The following is a 19,057-nucleotide window of genomic DNA, read 5'->3' as shown; positions in this document are numbered from 1 at the left end:
TCTCTCCATCCGCACACGGACTACTATTTCACAGCAACTGCCTAAAGACTTTCAAGAAAAGCTGGCTACTTTCCGTGCATATTGTAAAAACAAGATAGCTGAAAAAAAGATCCGGCCAGAGAACATTATCAACATGGACGAGGTTCCACTGACTTTTGATATTCCTGTGAACCGCACTGTGGATACAACGGGAGCACGTACGGTGAATATTCGCACCACAGGGAATGAGAAGTCATCCTTCACTGTGGTTCTAGCTTGCCATGCTAATGGCCAGAAACTTCCACCCATGGTGATATTCAAAAGGAAGACCTTGCCAAAAGAGACATTTCCAGCCGGCGTCATCATAAAAGCTAACTCGAAGGGATGGATGGATGAAGAAAAGATGAGCGAGTGGTTAAGGTAAGTTTACGTGAAGAGGCCGGGTGGCTTTTTTCACGCAGCTCCGTCCATGTTGATATACGACTCCATGCGCGCCCACATCACGCTGGTTTTTAATATATTATTAATGTTTGACTGACCTATCTGACTGTTTTTTTGACATTCCTTTAGCGCAGTTAGATGCGGCTTATAACACGGAGCGGCTTATAGGTGGACAAAGTTTTGAAATATGCCGTTCATTGAAGGCGCGGCTTATAACCCAGGGCGGCTTATGGTGCGGAAAATACGGTAGTTGATTATGCCTGAGTTTGTACAATTCATAATTCACAACTCTAATTAATTTGCATCTGAAGTTTCACATAAAATTCTACATTTGAACCATTGCCACAAATTTTGTGCGCCTCACAAGTTCTACAAGCATTTAATTAACTCGGTTTTGCTTTTCCTTTGACCTTTTTGGGACACTTGTTTATATTTAATTTTTTACATATATTTTATCATATGTTTCATACTTTTTTTTAAGATGGCATTATTTTAGTCATTCTCCAGTGTGGACGCGTCAAATATGGCGTTTTTCCACAAATCCTCATGCCATATTTTGTTTTGTTAATGTCAATAGCACTGTGTGTGTGTGTGGGTTTGTTTGTGCAGCGTGTTTGTGTTAGCCATTTGCCTGGCTATGAAAAGTGCTGTATAAATAAAGTTTGATTTGACTTATTCCACAAAAAGAGACCACAATGAGAATAACAATAAACATGGAAAATTACATGAAATTAATCACATTTAAAGTAGTGTCAGCGGTTGACTTTTTCTTCCACTGACATAACAAATGAGATATATGATGACATCTATGACACAGATCTTTACATGATTACACCCTTGTCACTGAAGTTAAAACTGACTGTTTTCTTGTTTTTATCATTTTAACAGTTCTATAGTACTTAGCTAAAAGGGTCCTATTATACAAAACCAACTTGTCTTATCTGTTGGGACGCTTTTTTGTGTATTTCATATCACCATAAGCTCCGAAAATTTGAATTCAAACCATGGACGCATTGGGGAGGTATTTAGAAAACAATCTTGCCTTCTTCCAAACTTTGCTCTAAACAATCTATTTGGAATTTGAGACTTTGGTGACGTATTTTGGCTTAGTCAAGTCAGGGGAAATTTCCATATACTGTTTGAGCTTTGCAGGAGTCCGCCATTTGTATTCAGTAGTGATGGGTTGATGAGGCGTCATGAAGCGTTTCGACACATTGCAAAACTGTATTGATACTGTGTCGATACTGTGTCACTAAATACTGACACCTGCTGGACATTAAAAATCCCTACAGGCAACCTATGGACCGACTCAACTGACACTGATTTTATGCCCTAGTACAGGGGTCACCAACCTTTTTGGAACCAAAAACTACTTCTTGGGTACTGATTAATGCGAAGGGCTACCAGTTTGATACACACTTAAATAAATAAATATATTGTCATTTGTAAGTTACACATAAGTGTGATTCAAACAAGAATAGCTAAATAAATAAATTTATATACCGTATTTTCCGCACTATAAGGCGCACCTAAAAACCACAATTTTTCTCAAAAGCTGACAGTGCGCCTAATAACCCGGTGCGCTTTATTACGATTCATTTTCATAAAGTTTCGGTCTCGCAACTTCGGTAAACAGCCGCCATCTTTTTTCCCGGTAGAACAGGAAGCGCTTCTTCTTCTACGCAAGCAACCGCCAAGGAAAGCACCCGCCCCCATAGAACAGGAAGCGCTTCACCCGCCCCCATAGAACAGGAAGCGCTTCACCCGCCCCCGGAAGAAGAAGAAAAAACGCGCGGATATCACCGTACGTTTCATTTCCTGTTTACATCTGTAAAGACCACAAAATGGCTCCTACAAAGGACAAGGATCCGGTTCATAAAAAGACGCAATCTCTCCATCCGCACACGGATTACTACCGTATTTCACAGCAACTGATATTCCTGTGAACTGCACTGTGGAACGGGAGCACGTACGGTGAATATTCGCACCACAGAGAATGAGGAGTCATCCTTCACTGTGGTTCTAGCTTGCCATGCTAACTTCCACCCATCCAAAAGAGACCTTTCCAGCCGGCGTCATCATAAAAGCTAACTCGAAGGGATGGATGGATGAAGAAAAGATGAGCGAGTGGTTAAGGGAAGTTTACGCGAAGAGGCCGGGTGGCTTTTTTCACACAGCTCCGAAGGCGAACACACCTTCACTAAGACGGGCAGATAGCGCCGGTCGACATACGCCAACATCTGCCAGTGGATCGTAAATGCCTGGGCAGATAGTTTCGGTCACAACTGTGGTCCGAGCTTTCCGGAAGGCAGGATTCACAGAACTGCTGCACAACAACAGCGACACTGAATCCGATGACTTCTACGAGGCGGAGCCGGCCATTTTTGGATCCCACGCTTCCGCAACTTTTCAATTCGGACACCGAAGACGAAGAATTCGAAGGATTTACGAATGAAGAATAACTTCAGAAGGTGAGCGCTATGTTTATTTTGTGTGTTGTGACATTAACGTTCGAGCAACATTATGTTGCTATTTATTGCTCTACACCATTTTGAATTTTACTATGTTTGTGATTGCACATTTGCGTACATTTTGGGACAGAGTTGTTAGAACGCTGGTTTTCAATATATTATTAAAGTTTGACTGAACTATCTGACTGTTTTTTTGACATTCACTTTAGCGCAGCGTTTTTTTGACATTCACTTTAGCGCAGCGTAGGCGCGGCTTTTAGTCCGGGGCGGCTTATTGGTGGACAAAATTATGAAATATGTAATTCATAGAAGGTGCGGCTAATAATCCGGTGCGCCTTATAGTGCGGAAAATACGGTATATAAAAAAATGGGTATTTCTGTCTGTCATTCCGTTGTACATTTTTTTTTCCTTTTACGGAAGGTTTTTTCTAGAGAATAAATGATGAAAAAAACACTGAATTGAACGGTTTAAAAGAGGAGAAAACACGAAAAAAAATCAAATAAAATTTTGAAACATAGTTTATCTTTAATTTCGACTCTTTAAAATTCAAAATTCAACCGACAAAAAGAAGAGAAAAACTAGCTAATTTTAATCTTTTTGAAAAAATTAATTTATGGAACATCATTAGTAATTTTTCCTGATTAAGATAAATTTTAGAATTTTGATGACATGTTTTAAATTGGTTAAAATCCAATCTGCACTTTGTCAGAATATTTAACAAATTGGACCAAGCTATATTTCTAACAAAGACAAATCAGTATTTCTTCTAGAATTTCCAGAACAAAATTTTTAAAAGAAATTCAAAATACTTTGAAATTAGATTTAAATTTGATTCTACAGATTTTCTAGATTTGCCAGAATAATTTTTTTGAATTTTAATCATAGTAAGTTTGAAGAAATATTTCACAAATATTCTTCGTCGAAAAAACAGAAGCTAAAATATTTATTTATTATTCTTTACAATGAAAAAAAAAAATTTACTTGAACATTGATTTAAATTGTCAGGAAAGAAGAGGAAGACATTTAAAAGGTAAAAAGGTATATGTGTTTAAAAATCCTAAAATCATTTTTAAGGTTGTATTTTTTCTCTAAAATTGTATTTCTAAAAGTAATAAGAAGCAAAGTAAAAAAAATTAATGAATTTATTTAAACAAGTGAAGACCAAGTCTTTAAAATATTTTCATGGATTTTCAAATTCTATTTGAGTTTTGTCTCTTTTAGAATTAAAAATGTCAAGCAAAGCGAGACCAGCTTGCTAATAAATAAATGACATTTAAAAAATAGAGGCAGCTCACTGGTAAGTGCTGCTCTTTGAGCTATTTTTAGAACAGGCCAGCGGGTGACTCATCTGGTCCTTACGGGCTACCTGGTGCCCGCGGGCACCGCGTTGGTGACCCCTGCCCTAGTATATACAATAATATAAACCAAGTCATTGTATTTCATTTAGGATTATTTCATATCTTCATTTAAATAAAAATATATTTGTATCTTTTTTAGATACAGTCAATAAATAATGTGAACATGTATCATAACATGGACATCTAAGAGAACGTGTTGTGGATGATTGTGGACTGGGATTTTTTTTTTTTTTTTTTTTTTTTTACACATTTTTATAAAAAAAAAAAAAAAAAAAGTTTTTCCGACGTATTACATTTTAGACGATTTCTCTTCTTAGTTATTATTTCTCGGGCTGTAGAAAAGACACGCTCACAGGGCACAGAGGAGGCGTCAGTGCGACACAGTTCGCGTATCGGTCACGTGACCAAAACAGCTCATGATCGGTCACGTGACTTTCTAAAAGCGGTACACGCACCGACACAGGGTTTTGCTCTATGAGCTCGACGCATGCGCCGATGCATCGGTGTTGCCGGACCCATCACTAGTATTCAGTAATAGTCCACAGTTGAAGTCAATAAGTTCCTTAATTTTCTCTATCCTCTTGTTGTTGGGCAAACTGGCTCGTATGTGCACATGTATGCTAAAATCCTCCGCTGTTGCCATTTCTAATACAAAGTAGCGTATAGTTCTAACTTAAATCTGTCAGGAGACTTGAAGCGCTAAAAACTACAATATAGCAGGCAGGGAGAAGACACAGTTGAAGGGGGCTTGTCCTGGAGGCATGTAAATAAGCCCGCCAACTAAATTAAGTTAAAAAAGTTAAAGTACCAATGATTGTCAAATCCCTTTTTGAGAACCGGTTCCTGTTATCGAGGCCACTATAGTAAAGAAAAAGAGTTGGCTCTTTATTCGAATCCCTGGGAACGAATCCCTTCCCACATACAGGAAATGCCCTGTGGGACCTGCAATGTTATGCCCATTTGATTGTAGACTCTTACTGACACCTTGTGGCGATATGAAAATACTACGCGTCATTAGTTTGGGACAATTGAGAAGTAGAGAAGTAGACAAGTTGTGTTAGCTCTTACAAGCCTTGGAAAGGATAAGTCTGTAAGTAAACTGTTTAACTTGTTTATGTAACTCACTATTAAGGTGGAAAGTGTTTAAGTTTGCTACTAAGATGTTTATTGAAAAACGATTTTTGTGCACTGTTTCAATGGATGTTTTGAGGACTTAAAATATATTTCCACCATCGAAATAGTTTCAACACTCAGAAGTATTTGTTTGATGATAGTACTGTATATTTGTGTGAAGCTAATATTTACATATTGTGTATTACATTTCAGTATGTTAATTGAATCACATAGCTTATACATTTGTCATTGTGTGTATTTCAGTTTAAAAAAATAAAAATAACAGTCCAGTGCAAGACAAAAGTAAAGATAGGAAAAGACAAAGCAAGATCAACAACAATTAAAGCTGCAAGCAGCATTGGTCGGGCCCGCGTATTTGGCAGGTGCTAGTCCTAAATGTCCCAATACTTTTGTAAAGTTTTAGTCCCAAGTGTCCCAATACTTGTGTCCAGTGGTAGTCCTAAGTGTCCCAATACTTAAGTCTACTTTTAGTGAGAAGGGTCCCAATACTTTTGTCCAGTTTCATGTCTTTCCGACTTTCCCAGTGGGAGTTACAGCCAGTTTTGTCATTTTTTTCTTCCGAGGAGCAGTTTTTTCTGCGTTTTATTAAAAAATTGCGGTACAGCACAATTTTTAGATTTGGGGTTAGGTTTTTTCATTAGATCGCAATTTTAGCCAGTCCTGATGTGTGTGTTCAGTTTGGTGAGTTTTGAAGCATGTTAAGGGGGTCAAATTACAGCTCAAAGAGGCAAAAGTGACTGTTTTTAGTACTTTTTTGTCTTGAAGGGGGAATTGCCAACTTCCTGTTGATTTTTGCCCGAGGATATAAAATTATGAAAACTAGGTCTAAGTCAGACCTACATAGAGGTTTTTGTTTCATGTCTCTCCGACCTTCCTAGTGGGAGTTACAGGCAGTCTATTTTTTTTTCCCTAGGGGACGCTAGAGCGCAATTTTTATTTTTGGGGTTTGTTTTTTTTATCAAAAGGCAATTTTCGCTAGCCCTGATGTGTGCGTCAAATATGGTGAGTTTTGAAGCATGTTAAGTGGGTCAAATTGTAGCTCAAAGAGGCGGCCGGTATAATAATAATAATAAAACCTTACAAATTCAATAGGTCCTTATGTCCCATTGCATAAGGACTCCCTTTGGGAGTCCTTATACAATGGGCCATGCGGGCCCTAATAAAGAGCCTAAATGGATTCATCTGCTTTGGATTGTTTGTTAACTGTCTGCCAAGCTGTATAACCTCAACACGTATAGTGAGGGCAGAACAGGCAATATGCAATTATTACCATGCTTCGCTCTCATGTAAGGGGGGAAGAATTGTTGATTGATGACTGTGGTGTTCTTAGTGTCATAGTGTGTGTAGTTAGTATGTTCCAATAGCAGCAGAAGTGCACTTTATGGAGAGCTGTATTATTTTCAGTTTTGTGCCCAAGGGACTGATTTTATTTAACACTATATTATTATTTATACACCTATAGTGATCACAGAAAAATGTTGTTTTTGTGTTACTGTATATAATTGTTTTTATGAAAAATCCCACTTAATATACTTTGGGTAACAACAGTCAATATTTTTTTGTTTTTTTGTTTTGGGGGGTAACAGTCAATATTTATTTATTTTATTTTTTTCTTATAAAATAAAAGTGAGCTTTTGTTAAACCAAATATTGTGTTTTTTCCCATATACAACAACCTATCTGGATTCGATAAGAGAATCGATAAGGAATCGGTTCGATAACAGGATTCGATAATGGGCTCGAACTTGATAATTTCTTATCAAACATCATCCCTAGTACCAGCGCTGCAGAGAAGATCGAGCTGTCTAAAGTCCAACACATTCTCTGAAGATGGTCACTCATTCTACATGCATGTTTTTTCTCACCTTGCTGCCGCCTCCTTTGCGCGGATGTTTAGACATTGTTTCTTGAAACCAGAAAGTTAAAACACACGCTATATTAACACGCATTTGTCCACTCGACCGTCGTCTCGTTCCTGGTACATCCTATCACCACTAAAACTAGAGAAAATGTATAAAGCCTATCCTGTCCCATCCTGTGTGTCAGTAAAGATAAGAAACAGGGTGAGAGTATTGTGTTTGTTTCTTTAAGCAAAGTGAAGCCTAAAGAGAGTAACTTCTAAGGCATTCCATTTCACCTGAAGGCGGAAAAATATTTCCCCAAGACCCGAGCAAAGGCATTTTTGCTTGATGGCAGCCATGTTTTTCAACCAATCCTGCTCAAATATTACACACTTGTTCTTGTCAGTGGCCTGTATGTGTGTACCAAATTTCATGATCATTTTTGACATCTCATTGTGTCAAATTTTGTTGTTTATGATAGGGATGTCCCGATCCAGGTTTTTGCACTTCCGATTCGATTCCGATATTGTTTTTGCACTTCCGATCCGATACCGATACTGACCAATAATGGCCTATCCGAGCATGTATTAAAGTTTAAAGTTATTTAGCCTACTTAGTTGTCAGAATCATGTTGAAAAGGGTTTTAGTACTCTTGATAACAACTAGCCAGCTGAATTAGATGAGTTTGAATAATACACAATGGTTGGTAACAAGAAACTGACCTGTTTATTCAAAGATAAACACAAAATAGACAAAATTATACATGACAAACAGAAATGGCATCATTGAAACTAGGGCTGGGCGATATGGCCTTTTTTTAATATTGCGATATTTTACGGCCATATTGCGATACACGATATATATCTCGATATTTTGCCTTAGCCTTGAATGAACACTTGATGCATATAATCACAGCAGTATGATGATTCTATGTGTTTTGATTGATTGATTGAGACTTTTATTAGTAGGTTGCACAGTGAAGTACATGTTCCGTACAATTGACCACTAAATGGTAACACCCCAATAAGTTTTTCAACTTGTTTAAGTCGGGGTCCACTTAAATTGATTCATGATACAGATATATACTATCAGATATATACTATCATCATAATACAGTCATCACACAAGATAATCACATTGAATTATTTACATTATTTATAATCCAGGGTGTGGAGGGGGGCGCCGGATGTAAGTGTCAAAAAGACAGCCAAAAGAGTTTGATATGAGAATAAATCTAAAGTTAAAATATAGGGTAGAAATGCACCCATTTGCAGGAAATGTAGTCTTGATTTTCAACATTTTCTTTCAAGGCTTGCATGTCTACATTAAAACATTCTTCTTCATACTGCATTAATATATGCTACTTTTAAACTTTCATGCAGAGAAGGAAATCACAACTAAAAAAATCACTAATTTTTTCATACGGTGTTGATCTGGACATTTTTGCCTCGGTATTTTGATGGTGTGGACGTGTAGCACCGAATGGAGATAAGCGTCTCGACAGACGTTACAATATTTGAACAATGATGACGAAAACTGTTTTCTCTGTCGTGTCCGTGTGTCGAAAATTGTTATGCTCTTATTTTCTTATTTGATTTTGTGCGTGGCATATAATTGCTATGCGCAGAGGACGTTTAAACAGTGCGCAATTGCACAAGCGCGCACCTTATAGAGAACGTTGGTCACACGGCTGCGCTAGCACCACAGCTAAAGTTAGCCATGCTGCTACCTCTCTGCTGGGGGAGGGCGTATACGTATGTGACGTATGACGTGACAGTATGTGACGTGTGTAAGAAGGTGCGCTTGCTGTCTGTGAGAAGGAGACACAGGAAAGAGTGAGAAGAGCCTGTCGTGTAATGCCAGCAGCTAAAAGCAACTGCGTGAGAGTCCACAGACCTGTGGATGTGTTGAAGGTGTGCTGGAAAATGCGGAACGGAAATTAGGGAGCAGCAGAAAAGTGGAATGTACTATTTAAATAGGTGCGTTGGAAAACACGGAGCGGAGTTTTTTTTTTAACTGGATCTGGATCGGCATTTTCCCATGCCTTGCCGATACGCATTTTTTTGCAAATATCGGCGGCCGATCCGATCCAAATATCGGATCGGGACATCCCTAGTTTATAAACAGCGTCACAATGTGATTTATTTATAAATAGCGCAAGCAACACAGACGGAGTGCATGTTTTGACAAATGTTCACCATTTTGTATGCAAAGGTTCAAAAGTGGAAGAGTTACACATCACTATTTCACGACTGTGCATTTACTACCACGTCTTATCTGCATTACGGCAGTAGTATGAAAAGGAAAAAATGGGTCCACATGCTTTTAACAACATGATGAGTTCTTCTCTTCCCTCACAAAGTAGAAACATGTGACTGATCTGAACGGATCACTTGACTCAGCCATACCTTGCAAACCCCAGTTGGTGTTTAGCACTGAGTGTTTCTGTTTCTCCCCCTTGGATTTGTTTTTCTTCCAGGGGCAGTGACGAATATCCCGTCTATATAGATTATCCTAAGAGGACCCAGACATTAAATTCTGTAAAGTAACATTTCCTGTGGGTGCGGCATATTGACCTGCTGTCACAGCCCTACAAAGGGCAGAGCTCAATCTCGAACATACAATTGTATTATCTTGTCATTTAATCTCAGCCCGAGGGGTAAACACACAATGAACAAACAGGCCACCATCACAGCAATTTAGCAAACCCCTTGCCGCAAGAGAAACACAACCTGGTTTTAAATCTAGGATGAGAGCGACTTGGGAAATTAAGCTTTGTAATCCTTTTTAACAATAATATTATTTGTGTTGAGATTTACAGAACAACTACAAGATGTGATAAAGGTCCTGTTTTGAAACAGGAAGCATATTGTTAGAAGTCAGCAAAGAGAAACTTGCTGATGGTGCCCTTAAACAGAAAATTCCAAAAATAATGTAAAACTAATTACCTTTATGTGTACGACCCCCTGAAGAGAACCGATGCGCTGCTCTATGGACTGGACACATGAGCCGCAGGTCATGCCCTCCACTCCAAGGGTGACTGAACACAAGCTGCCTTCCTGCGTCATGATTCTTAAGACAAAAGAACATTTATTGTTTGAGACAACATTTTCACTTCTATTGCAGTGGTTCTTAACAAGCGGTAGAAAATGGATGGACACATTTATTGTGTAAAATGTAGTTGTTTGTGTACAGTGTAGTAATCTTTGTGAGAGACAATAACATCTTACACACATTGGATATAAAAGGTGTGTTTTTTTTGGTTAAGATTTCCAGGAAAAGGGGGTCCATTTAGCTTCATGGGATTATTTAAGGTACCGTATTTTCCGCACTATAAGGCGCACCTAAAAACCACAAATTTTCTCAAAAGCTGACAGTGCGCCTTATAACCCGGTGCGCTTTATATATGGATAAATATTAAGATTCATTTTCATAAAGTTTCGGTCTCGCAACTTCGGTAAACAGCCGCCATCTTTTTTCCCGGTAGAACAGGAAGCGCTTCTTCTTCTACGCAAGCAACCGCCAAGGTAAGCACCCGCCCCCATAGAACAGGAAGCGCTTCTTCTTCTACTGTAAGCAACCACCCGCCCGCGTAGAAGAAGAAAAAGCGCGCAGATATTATCATTTCCTTTGTGTGTTTACATCTGTAAAGACAACAAAATGGCTCCTACAAAGCGACAGGGATCCGGTTCATGAAAAGACGCAATCTCTCCATCCACACACGGATTACTATTTCACAGCAACTGATATTCCTGTGAACCGCACTGTGGATACAACGGGAGCACGTACGGTGAATATTCGCACCACAGGGAATGAGAAGTCATCCTTCACTGTGGTTCTAGCTTTCCATGCTAATGGCCAGAAACTTCCACCCATGGTGATATTCAAAAGGAAGACCTTGCCAAAAGAGACCTTTCCAGCCGGCGTCATCATAAAAGCTAACTCGAAGGGATGGATGAAGAAAAGATGAGCGAGTGGTTAAGGTAAGTTTACGCGAAGAGGCCGGGTGGCTTTTTTCACGCAGCTCCGTCCATGTTGATATACGACTCCGTGCGCGCCCACATCACGCTGGTTTTTAATATATTATTAAAGTTTGACTGACCTATCTGACTGTTTTTTTGACATTCCTTTAGCGCTGTTAGATGCGGCTTATAACACGGGGCGGCTTATAGGTGGACAAAGTTTTGAAATATGCCGTTCATTGAAGGCGCGGCTTATAACCCAGGGCGCCTTATGGTGCGGAAAATACGGTAGTCAAACTGTGGTAAGTGTTCCACTCGAGTCGTGTATAGAGAGTAGGGATGTCCCGATCCAGGTTTTTGCACTTCCGATCCGATACCGATATTGTTTTTGCATTTCCGATACGATACCGATACTGACCGATACCGATACTGGCCTATCCGAGCATGTATTAAAGTTTAAAGTTATTTAGCCTACTTAGTTGTCAGAATCATGTTGAAAAGGGTTTTAGTACTCTTGATAACAACTAGCCAGCTGAATTAGGGGAGTTTGAATAATACACAATGGTTGGTAACAAGAAACTGACCTGTTTATTCAAGGATAAACACAAAATAGACAAAATTATACATGACAAACAGAAATGGCATCATTGAACTAGGGGTGGGCGATATGGCCTTTTTTTAATATTGCGATATTTTAAGGCCATATTGCGATACACAATATATATCGCGATATTTTGCCTTAGCCTTGAATGAACACTTGATGCATATAATCACAGCAGTATGATGATTCTATGTGTTTTGATTGATTCATTGAGACTTTTATTAGTAGGTTGTACAGTGAAGTACATATTCCGTACAATTGACCACTAAATGGTATTTTTCAACTTGTTTAAGTCGGGGTCCACTTAAATTGATTCATGATACAGATATATACTATCAGATGTATACTATCATCATAATACAGTCATCACACAAGATAATCACATTGAATTATTTACATTATTTATAATCCAGGGTGTGGAGGGGGGCGCCGGATGTAAGTGTCAAAAAGACAGCCAAAAGAGTTTGATATGAGAATAAATCTAAAGTTAAAATATAGGGTAGAAATGCACCCATTTGCAGGAAATGTAGTCTTGATTTTCAAAATGTTCTTTTAAGGCTTGCATGTCTACATTAAAACATTGTTCTTCATACTGCATTAATATATGCTACTTTTAAACTTTCATGCAGAGAAGGAAATCACAACTAAAAAAATCACTAATTTTTTCATACGGTGTTGATGTGGAAATTTTTGCCTGCCTCGGCATTTTGATGGTGTGGACGTGTGGCACCGAATGGAGATAAGCGTCTCGACAGACGTTACAATATTTGAACAATGATGACAAAAACTGTTGTCTCTGTCGTGTCCGTGTGTCGAAAATTGCTATGCGCTTATTTTTTTATTTGATTTTGTGCGTGGCATAGATTTGCCGTGCGCAGAGGACGCTTGAGCAGGCGCGCACCTTAGCGGCTGCGCTAGCATCACAGCTAACGTTAGCCATGCCGCTGCCTCGCTCTCTGCTGGGGGAGGACGTATACGTATGTGACGTATGACGTGACAGTATGTGACGTGTGTAAGAAGGTGCGCTCGCTGTCTGTGAGAGGGAGACACAGGAAAGAGTGAGAAGAGCCTGTCGTGTAATGCCAGCAGCTAAAAGCAACTGCGTGAGAATTGTGGATGTGTTGAAGGTGTGCTGGAAAATGCGGAACGGAAATTACGGAGCAGCAGAAAAGTGGAATGTATTATTTAAATAGGTGCGTTGGAAAACACGGACCGGAGTTTTTTTTAAAAACTGGATCTGGATCGGCATTTTCCCATGCCTTGCCGATACGCAATTTTTGGCAAATATCGGCAGCCGATCCGATCCAAATATCTGATCAGGACATCCCTAATAGAGAGTATGGACAACTGAACAAAAGGTACCAAGGACATGCACGGCTGTGCTCGTAAGCATGCAATTACAGTCTTTCTGATGTTGTTTTCCTGACAAAATAACCAAATTATAGTTCTTAACATACTCCAGCACATAAACTTACAATAAACCATGCTTTTATTTTGTCAAAGTATAATTTAGGGGCAATTTCTGGCCTTATTTGATGAACTGCGCTGCTATATTAATGCAGTATTTAGTGACCAGCGGGCTGTCTAACTGTAACACGCTCCCGCCGGCTCAATGAATGTCAGAAAAATACAGAACTAAAAAAAATGTCTTAACCTCATTTCAGCAAAATTCTCATTCGCTTTGGATCAACAATTACGGAGAATTTATGACTTTTGTGTGAAGTATGTCAACTGTGGTGGCTGCCTCCAATGTATTGTTTGTAATAACTGCACTATGCCTGTGCTTGAACTTTTGGTCTTTTGAATATTTTTCATCGGTTTTGCTGTGGCAAGTCTGCATTGCTTCCTTATTTTATCATGAAATCATGACTTTGACACAATTGTGTCTCATAATTAAAACAGATGACAGCCAAATGGACTTTGCTGTTTTATTTTCAATGAAACAATAGAAAATACGTACTCCTATAGTAGTACAGTTGTTATTAGTGAGAATATACTTATTTTAAGGTATTTCTTGGTTCATTGAGGTCAGCTAATTTTACTTGTTTTGGAAAGTCTTGACAAGCCAAATTTTCTTGTTCTATTGGCAGATAATTTTGCTAAGTTCAAATAAAATACCCCTAATTTTTGTATTTTTTCCCCTTATTTTTGAACACTGACTTTTTGCAGTGTACTGTGGATGTCACAAATAAACATAAGGTACAAACAGAATTGCCTGGTAAATCAGAGCATATGACATTAAAAAGTACAGCAAAAACATAAATCAATGGTCAAAATTGTTTATGTGGAACCTGACTTAAACAAGTTGAAAAACGTATTCGGGTGTTACCATTTAGTGGTCAATTGTACGGAATATGTACTAAACTGTGCAATCTACTAATAAAAGTTTCAATCAATCACCATGAAGATTCTAGCGGGAACTCTCATTCAACCCTTTTTCGATTACGCATGCACCTCCTGGTACCCTAGCACCTCCAAAACCCTCAAATCTAGACTCCAAACATCCCAGAACAAGCTAGTCAGATTACTTCTAGACCTCCACCCCAGATCCCACCTCACTCCTAACCACTTCTCCAAAGTGGGCTGGCTCAGGGTGGAGGACAGAGTAAAACAACTTGCACTGAGCCTAGTCTATAAAATCCGCTACACCTCCTTGATACCGAAGTACATGTCAAACTACTTCCATAACGTAAATGACCGCCATAACCACAACACCAGGGGGAGCTCCACTAACCACGTTAAACCCAGATTCCCATCTAACAAAGGTCTTAACTCATTCTCCTTCTATGCCACATCAATATGGAATGCACTCCCAACAGGTGTAAAAGAAAGGGCATCTCTATCCTCCTTCAAAACCGCACTAAAAGAACACCTCCAGGCAACTTCAACCCTAAACTAACACCCTCCCCCTTCCACATCACACCTCCCCGGATTGTAAATAATCAAATGTAGATACTTGTTCTTATGCTTTCTGATCTCTCTCTCTATGTCCACTACTTGCTGTACATATCCTACCAAGTCAGACCTACACTGTTCCAATGTCCATTTCTCTGATGATGCAATTGTTGATGACCGAAGTGCTGATATCAACCAAACCTAACCCCCCCCCCTCCACATCCCACACCTCGGATTGTAAATAATGTAAATAATTCAACGTATATACTCTGATGATTAACTTGTGTGATGACTGCATTATGATGATAGTACCGTATATATTTGTACCATGAATTGATCTACGTGGACCCTGACTTAAACAAGTTGAAAAACTTATTGGGGTGTTACCATTTAGTGGTCAATTGTACGGAACATGTACTGTACTGTGCAATCTACTAATAGAAGTCTCAATCAATCAATCAAAACAGAAAAATCATAAATCAATGGTCAAAAACGCTTAAAAAGTCAGTGGCAGTCTCCCAAAAATGAACTTTAACTTAGATAAGACAGTGTGATTCGCTAATTAGGGACCGAGTCCCTTTGGGACAGAGGACCCTATTGTATTTCTAGCGTTTTATTATTATACCGCCGCCTCTTTGAGCTGTAATTTGACCCCCTTAACATGCTTCAAAACTCACCAAATTGGACACACACCAGGACTGGCGAAAATTGCGATCTAATCAAAAAACCAACCCCAAAACTCAAAATTGCCTTAAAAAAATTTGCCTTACATTTTTTTTTAAAAAGTAAACATTTTTACAAAAATTAAAAAAAAAATAAAAAAAATAAATAAAAAAAAAAAAATTTAAAACAATTGTTTTAAGTTAAAACATGATTTTCAAGGTAAAAAAAAATTTTCAAGGTAAAAAAAAATTTTCAAGGTAAATTTTTTTTTTCAAGGTAAAAAATTTTTTCAAGGTAAAAAATGATTTTCAAGGTACAAAAAAATTTTCAAGGTAAAATTTTTTTTTCAAGGTAAAATTATTTTTTCAAGGTAAAAAATGATTTTCAAGGTACAAAATTTTTTTCAAGGTAAACATTTTTTTTCAAGGTAAACATTATTTTCAAATTTTTTTAATTTTTAAAAAATGTTTTTACATTTTTTTTTTTTTTTTTTTTTTAATTTGTAAAATTTTTAAAACTTTTTTTTAATTTGTAAAATTTTTTAAAACAATTTATTCCCAAAGGGAATAAGCGGTAGAAAATGGATGGACAATTTTAATTTTTTTTAATTTTTTTAAACAATTTTAACAATTAACATTTTTTTTAGGGTTAGGGTTAGGGTTAAGATTAGGGTTAGGGTTAAGATTAGGGTTAAGATTAGGGTCAGGGTTAGGGTTAAGATTAGGGTTAGGGTAAATTTTTTTTTAAAAAGTAAAAAAAAGTTAAAAAAAAGTTTAAAAAGTTTAAAAAAGTTTAAAAAAAAGTTAAAAAAAAGTTAAAAATATTAATTTTTTTTAAAAATATTTAATTTTTTTTACAAAAAATTAAAAAAAATAAAAAAAAACTTAGAAAAAATTAAAAAAAAATGTTTTAAGTCAAAACATGATTTTCAAGGTAAAAAAATTTTTTCAAGGTAAACATTTTTTTTCAAGGTAACTTTTTTTCAAGGTAAAAAATTATTTTCAAGGTACAAAAAAATGTTCAAGGCAAAATGTTTTTTTCAAGGTAAAATTTTTTTTTCAAGGTAAAAAAATGATTTTTAAGGTACAAAAACATTTTCAAGGTACATTTTTTTTTTCAAGGTAAATTTTTTTTTCAAGGTAAAAAATGATTTTCAAGGTAAAAAATAATTTTGAAGGTAAAAAAAAATGTTCAAGGTAAAAAAAATTTTTCAAGGTAAAAAATGATTTTCAGTACAAAAAAATTTTCAAGGCAAAGTTTTTTTTTCAAGGTAAAATTTTTTTTCAAGGTAAAAAATGATTTTCAAGGTACAAAAAAATTTTCAAAGTAAAATTTTTTTTTCAAGGTAAAAAATTATTTTCAAATTTTTTTTTAATTTGTAATTTTTTTTTAAACAATTTAAAACAATTTTAAATTTTTTTAATTTTTTAAAACAATTAACATTTTTTTTAGGGTTAGGGTTAAGATTAGGGTTAGGGTAACATTTTTAAAAAAAAGTTAAAAAAAAGTTTAAAAAAGTTAAAAAAATTTAAAAAATTTAAAAAAAATTAAAAATTTGCCTAGGAAGAAAACACAGACAAAACTGCCTGTAACTCCCAGTAGGAATGTCGTAGAGACAGACATGAAACAAAAACCTCTATGTAGGTCTCACTTAGACCTATATTTCATACACTGACAACCCCGAGCAAAAATCAACAGACAGTTTGCAATCCCCCCTTCAAAACAAAAGTGGTGTAAAAACAGTCACCTTTTTTCAAACATTATCTCTGCTGAGCGCGTTTGTTGTGTCGGCTTCAAATTAGCACAGGAGAGAGATGGAACCCATCTGATTAAAAGTTGATGAAAGAGTTTTAATTACTGCTCCGGTTTGGATTTTATGAGCCGTCAAAGTCGGTCCCGCCCATCGCTGCTTGCAGCTTTATTTTTTTTTTACTTGTTTTGGAAAGTCTTGAGAAGCCAAATTTTCTTGTTCTATTGGCAGATAATTTTGCTTAGTTCAAATAAAATACCCCTTAATTTTGTTTTTGAACACTGACTTTTTGCAGAGTAGGGCTACATAAGTAAACATTGATTGACTGATGTTGTTGTTGTCACTAGTTACATAAAATTATTGAAATGTACACGTGTAAATACGCGACGCTTTTAAATGTAAGTTTGTTAAGCGTGTTCGAAATAAACTAAACAATTGCCATTCAGTAAAAACACATTTTAGAGGTAAAATGTGTAAAAAAGCACGACGAAGTCAACAGAATGGAAGTTATATGAGCTAAGCTAACAAGGAAGCTCGTCGCTAGTGTCGCATTAAGGTTTCTTTAGCCGGCTTGTTTGTAAGTAGGAATAACAACAGGACTTCCGTAGTTAGCAAGCTGCCGCCGCAATAATGAGTTGAATCTTTCCTGAAAAGTTGAAGTAAAAAAAGTAGTAAAATCACAGCTCTCACCTTGGAGGAAATGAAGTGACGGTCAGCTACTGGCGAGTAGCATTAGCCACATTAGCTTCTTCTCGTCAGCCTTCCTTGCCAGCGACCATGCAGACACGTCGTAGCATTATTGTGTGTGCGACGGGGGGGGGGGAAGCAGGAAAAGTGTGTTTAAAAATAGACTTCTTTCTCGGTTTGGAAAAACTCGCCTCTGGGAAGCTCTTTTGTTTCACATGCCGACGTGAGCGAGCGCTACCATGTTACGTCACTTTCAATGGGCGGAGCTGGGTTGGAGGTAGCCATGGCAACTGCGATCTCTTCTTGCCCCGAGTTTTGTCTTGCAGGCTGATATTGGTATTTTGGAAAATACTAAGAATTTCACAAGACTCCTATAATCATTGCTGAAACGTTGTAACAACTACAAATTGAAGTTGTGAATATATATATTTTTAGACTGGTTACTAGAGATGCGCGGATAGGCAATTATTTCATCCGCAACCGCATCAGAAAGTCGTCAACCATCCGCCATCCACCCGATGTAACATTTGATCAGAACCGCACCCGCCCGCCATCCGCCCGTTGTTATATATCTAATATAGACGATGCAAGGCATTAGTGAGGTTATAAAGCTTTTGCCTGTTAAAGAAAGGAGACTGATCCAATGCAGCACAGACATTCGCGTGCCACGCTGTCACGACCCAGACGCACACCAGTGCGCAATCATATGGGAGCCGCGCTGAGCGCACCTCCAAGCGCGTCTCACTGTCGGCGACGGCCGGGTATGGGCCCGACGCTCCAGCGCCATCCATTTTCAGGGCTAGTTGATTCGGCAGGTGGGTTGTTACACACTCCTTAGCGGGTTCCGACGTCCATGGCCACCGTCCTAGCTGCTGTCTATATCAACCAGGGTGAGCCCCACCCCTTTTGTGAGCGCACTGCGCGCGGAGTGACCCCTGTTACGCGCCCCCGGCAACAGGGGTGGCGGGCAGGTAAGCTGCGCGGGCGGAGCGCGCGGAGTGACCCCTGTTACGAGCCCCCGGCCACGGGGGTGGCGGGCAGGTAAGCTGCTTACCTGCTGCGCGTGACGCCGGCCGCGGCGGGGTGTCGGTGCGGTGGGCGCGGTGGTGACCCTGGACGTGCGTCGGGCCCTTCTCTCGGATCGCCTCAGCTACGGCTCCCGGTGGGGCCCTCTCGGGGGAAGGGGCCTCGGTCCCGGACCCCGGCGAGGCGTCCCTTCTCCGCTCCGTAAAAGTGTCCATCTCTTTTTTTTTTTTTCTTCTGTTGTGGCATATG

At 38.3% G+C, this 19,057-nt stretch overlaps 1 protein-coding gene across 1 annotated transcript in view; it reads right to left on the bottom strand.

Moving 5' to 3' along the window:
• Window positions 1-18,027, bottom strand: part of atp7a (ATPase copper transporting alpha) — a 43,624-nt gene extending 25,597 nt beyond the window's left edge. Inside the window, exons 1-2 of the mRNA XM_061930447.2 lie at window positions 17,786-18,027; window positions 10,173-10,296 (exon numbers count right to left, since the gene is read on the bottom strand). Coding sequence (XP_061786431.2) covers window positions 10,173-10,292 — 120 coding nt within the window. The 5' untranslated portion in view covers window positions 10,293-10,296; window positions 17,786-18,027. The remainder of the gene's footprint in view (window positions 1-10,172; window positions 10,297-17,785) is intronic.
• Between the last annotated feature and the right edge of the window lie 1,030 nt (window positions 18,028-19,057).

This window comes from Nerophis lumbriciformis, linkage group LG36 (assembly GCF_033978685.3).
Source record: "Nerophis lumbriciformis linkage group LG36, RoL_Nlum_v2.1, whole genome shotgun sequence".
In the NCBI taxonomy this organism is placed as follows: domain Eukaryota; kingdom Metazoa; phylum Chordata; class Actinopteri; order Syngnathiformes; family Syngnathidae; genus Nerophis; species Nerophis lumbriciformis.
This window is presented reverse-complemented; position numbering and strand designations above follow the sequence as displayed.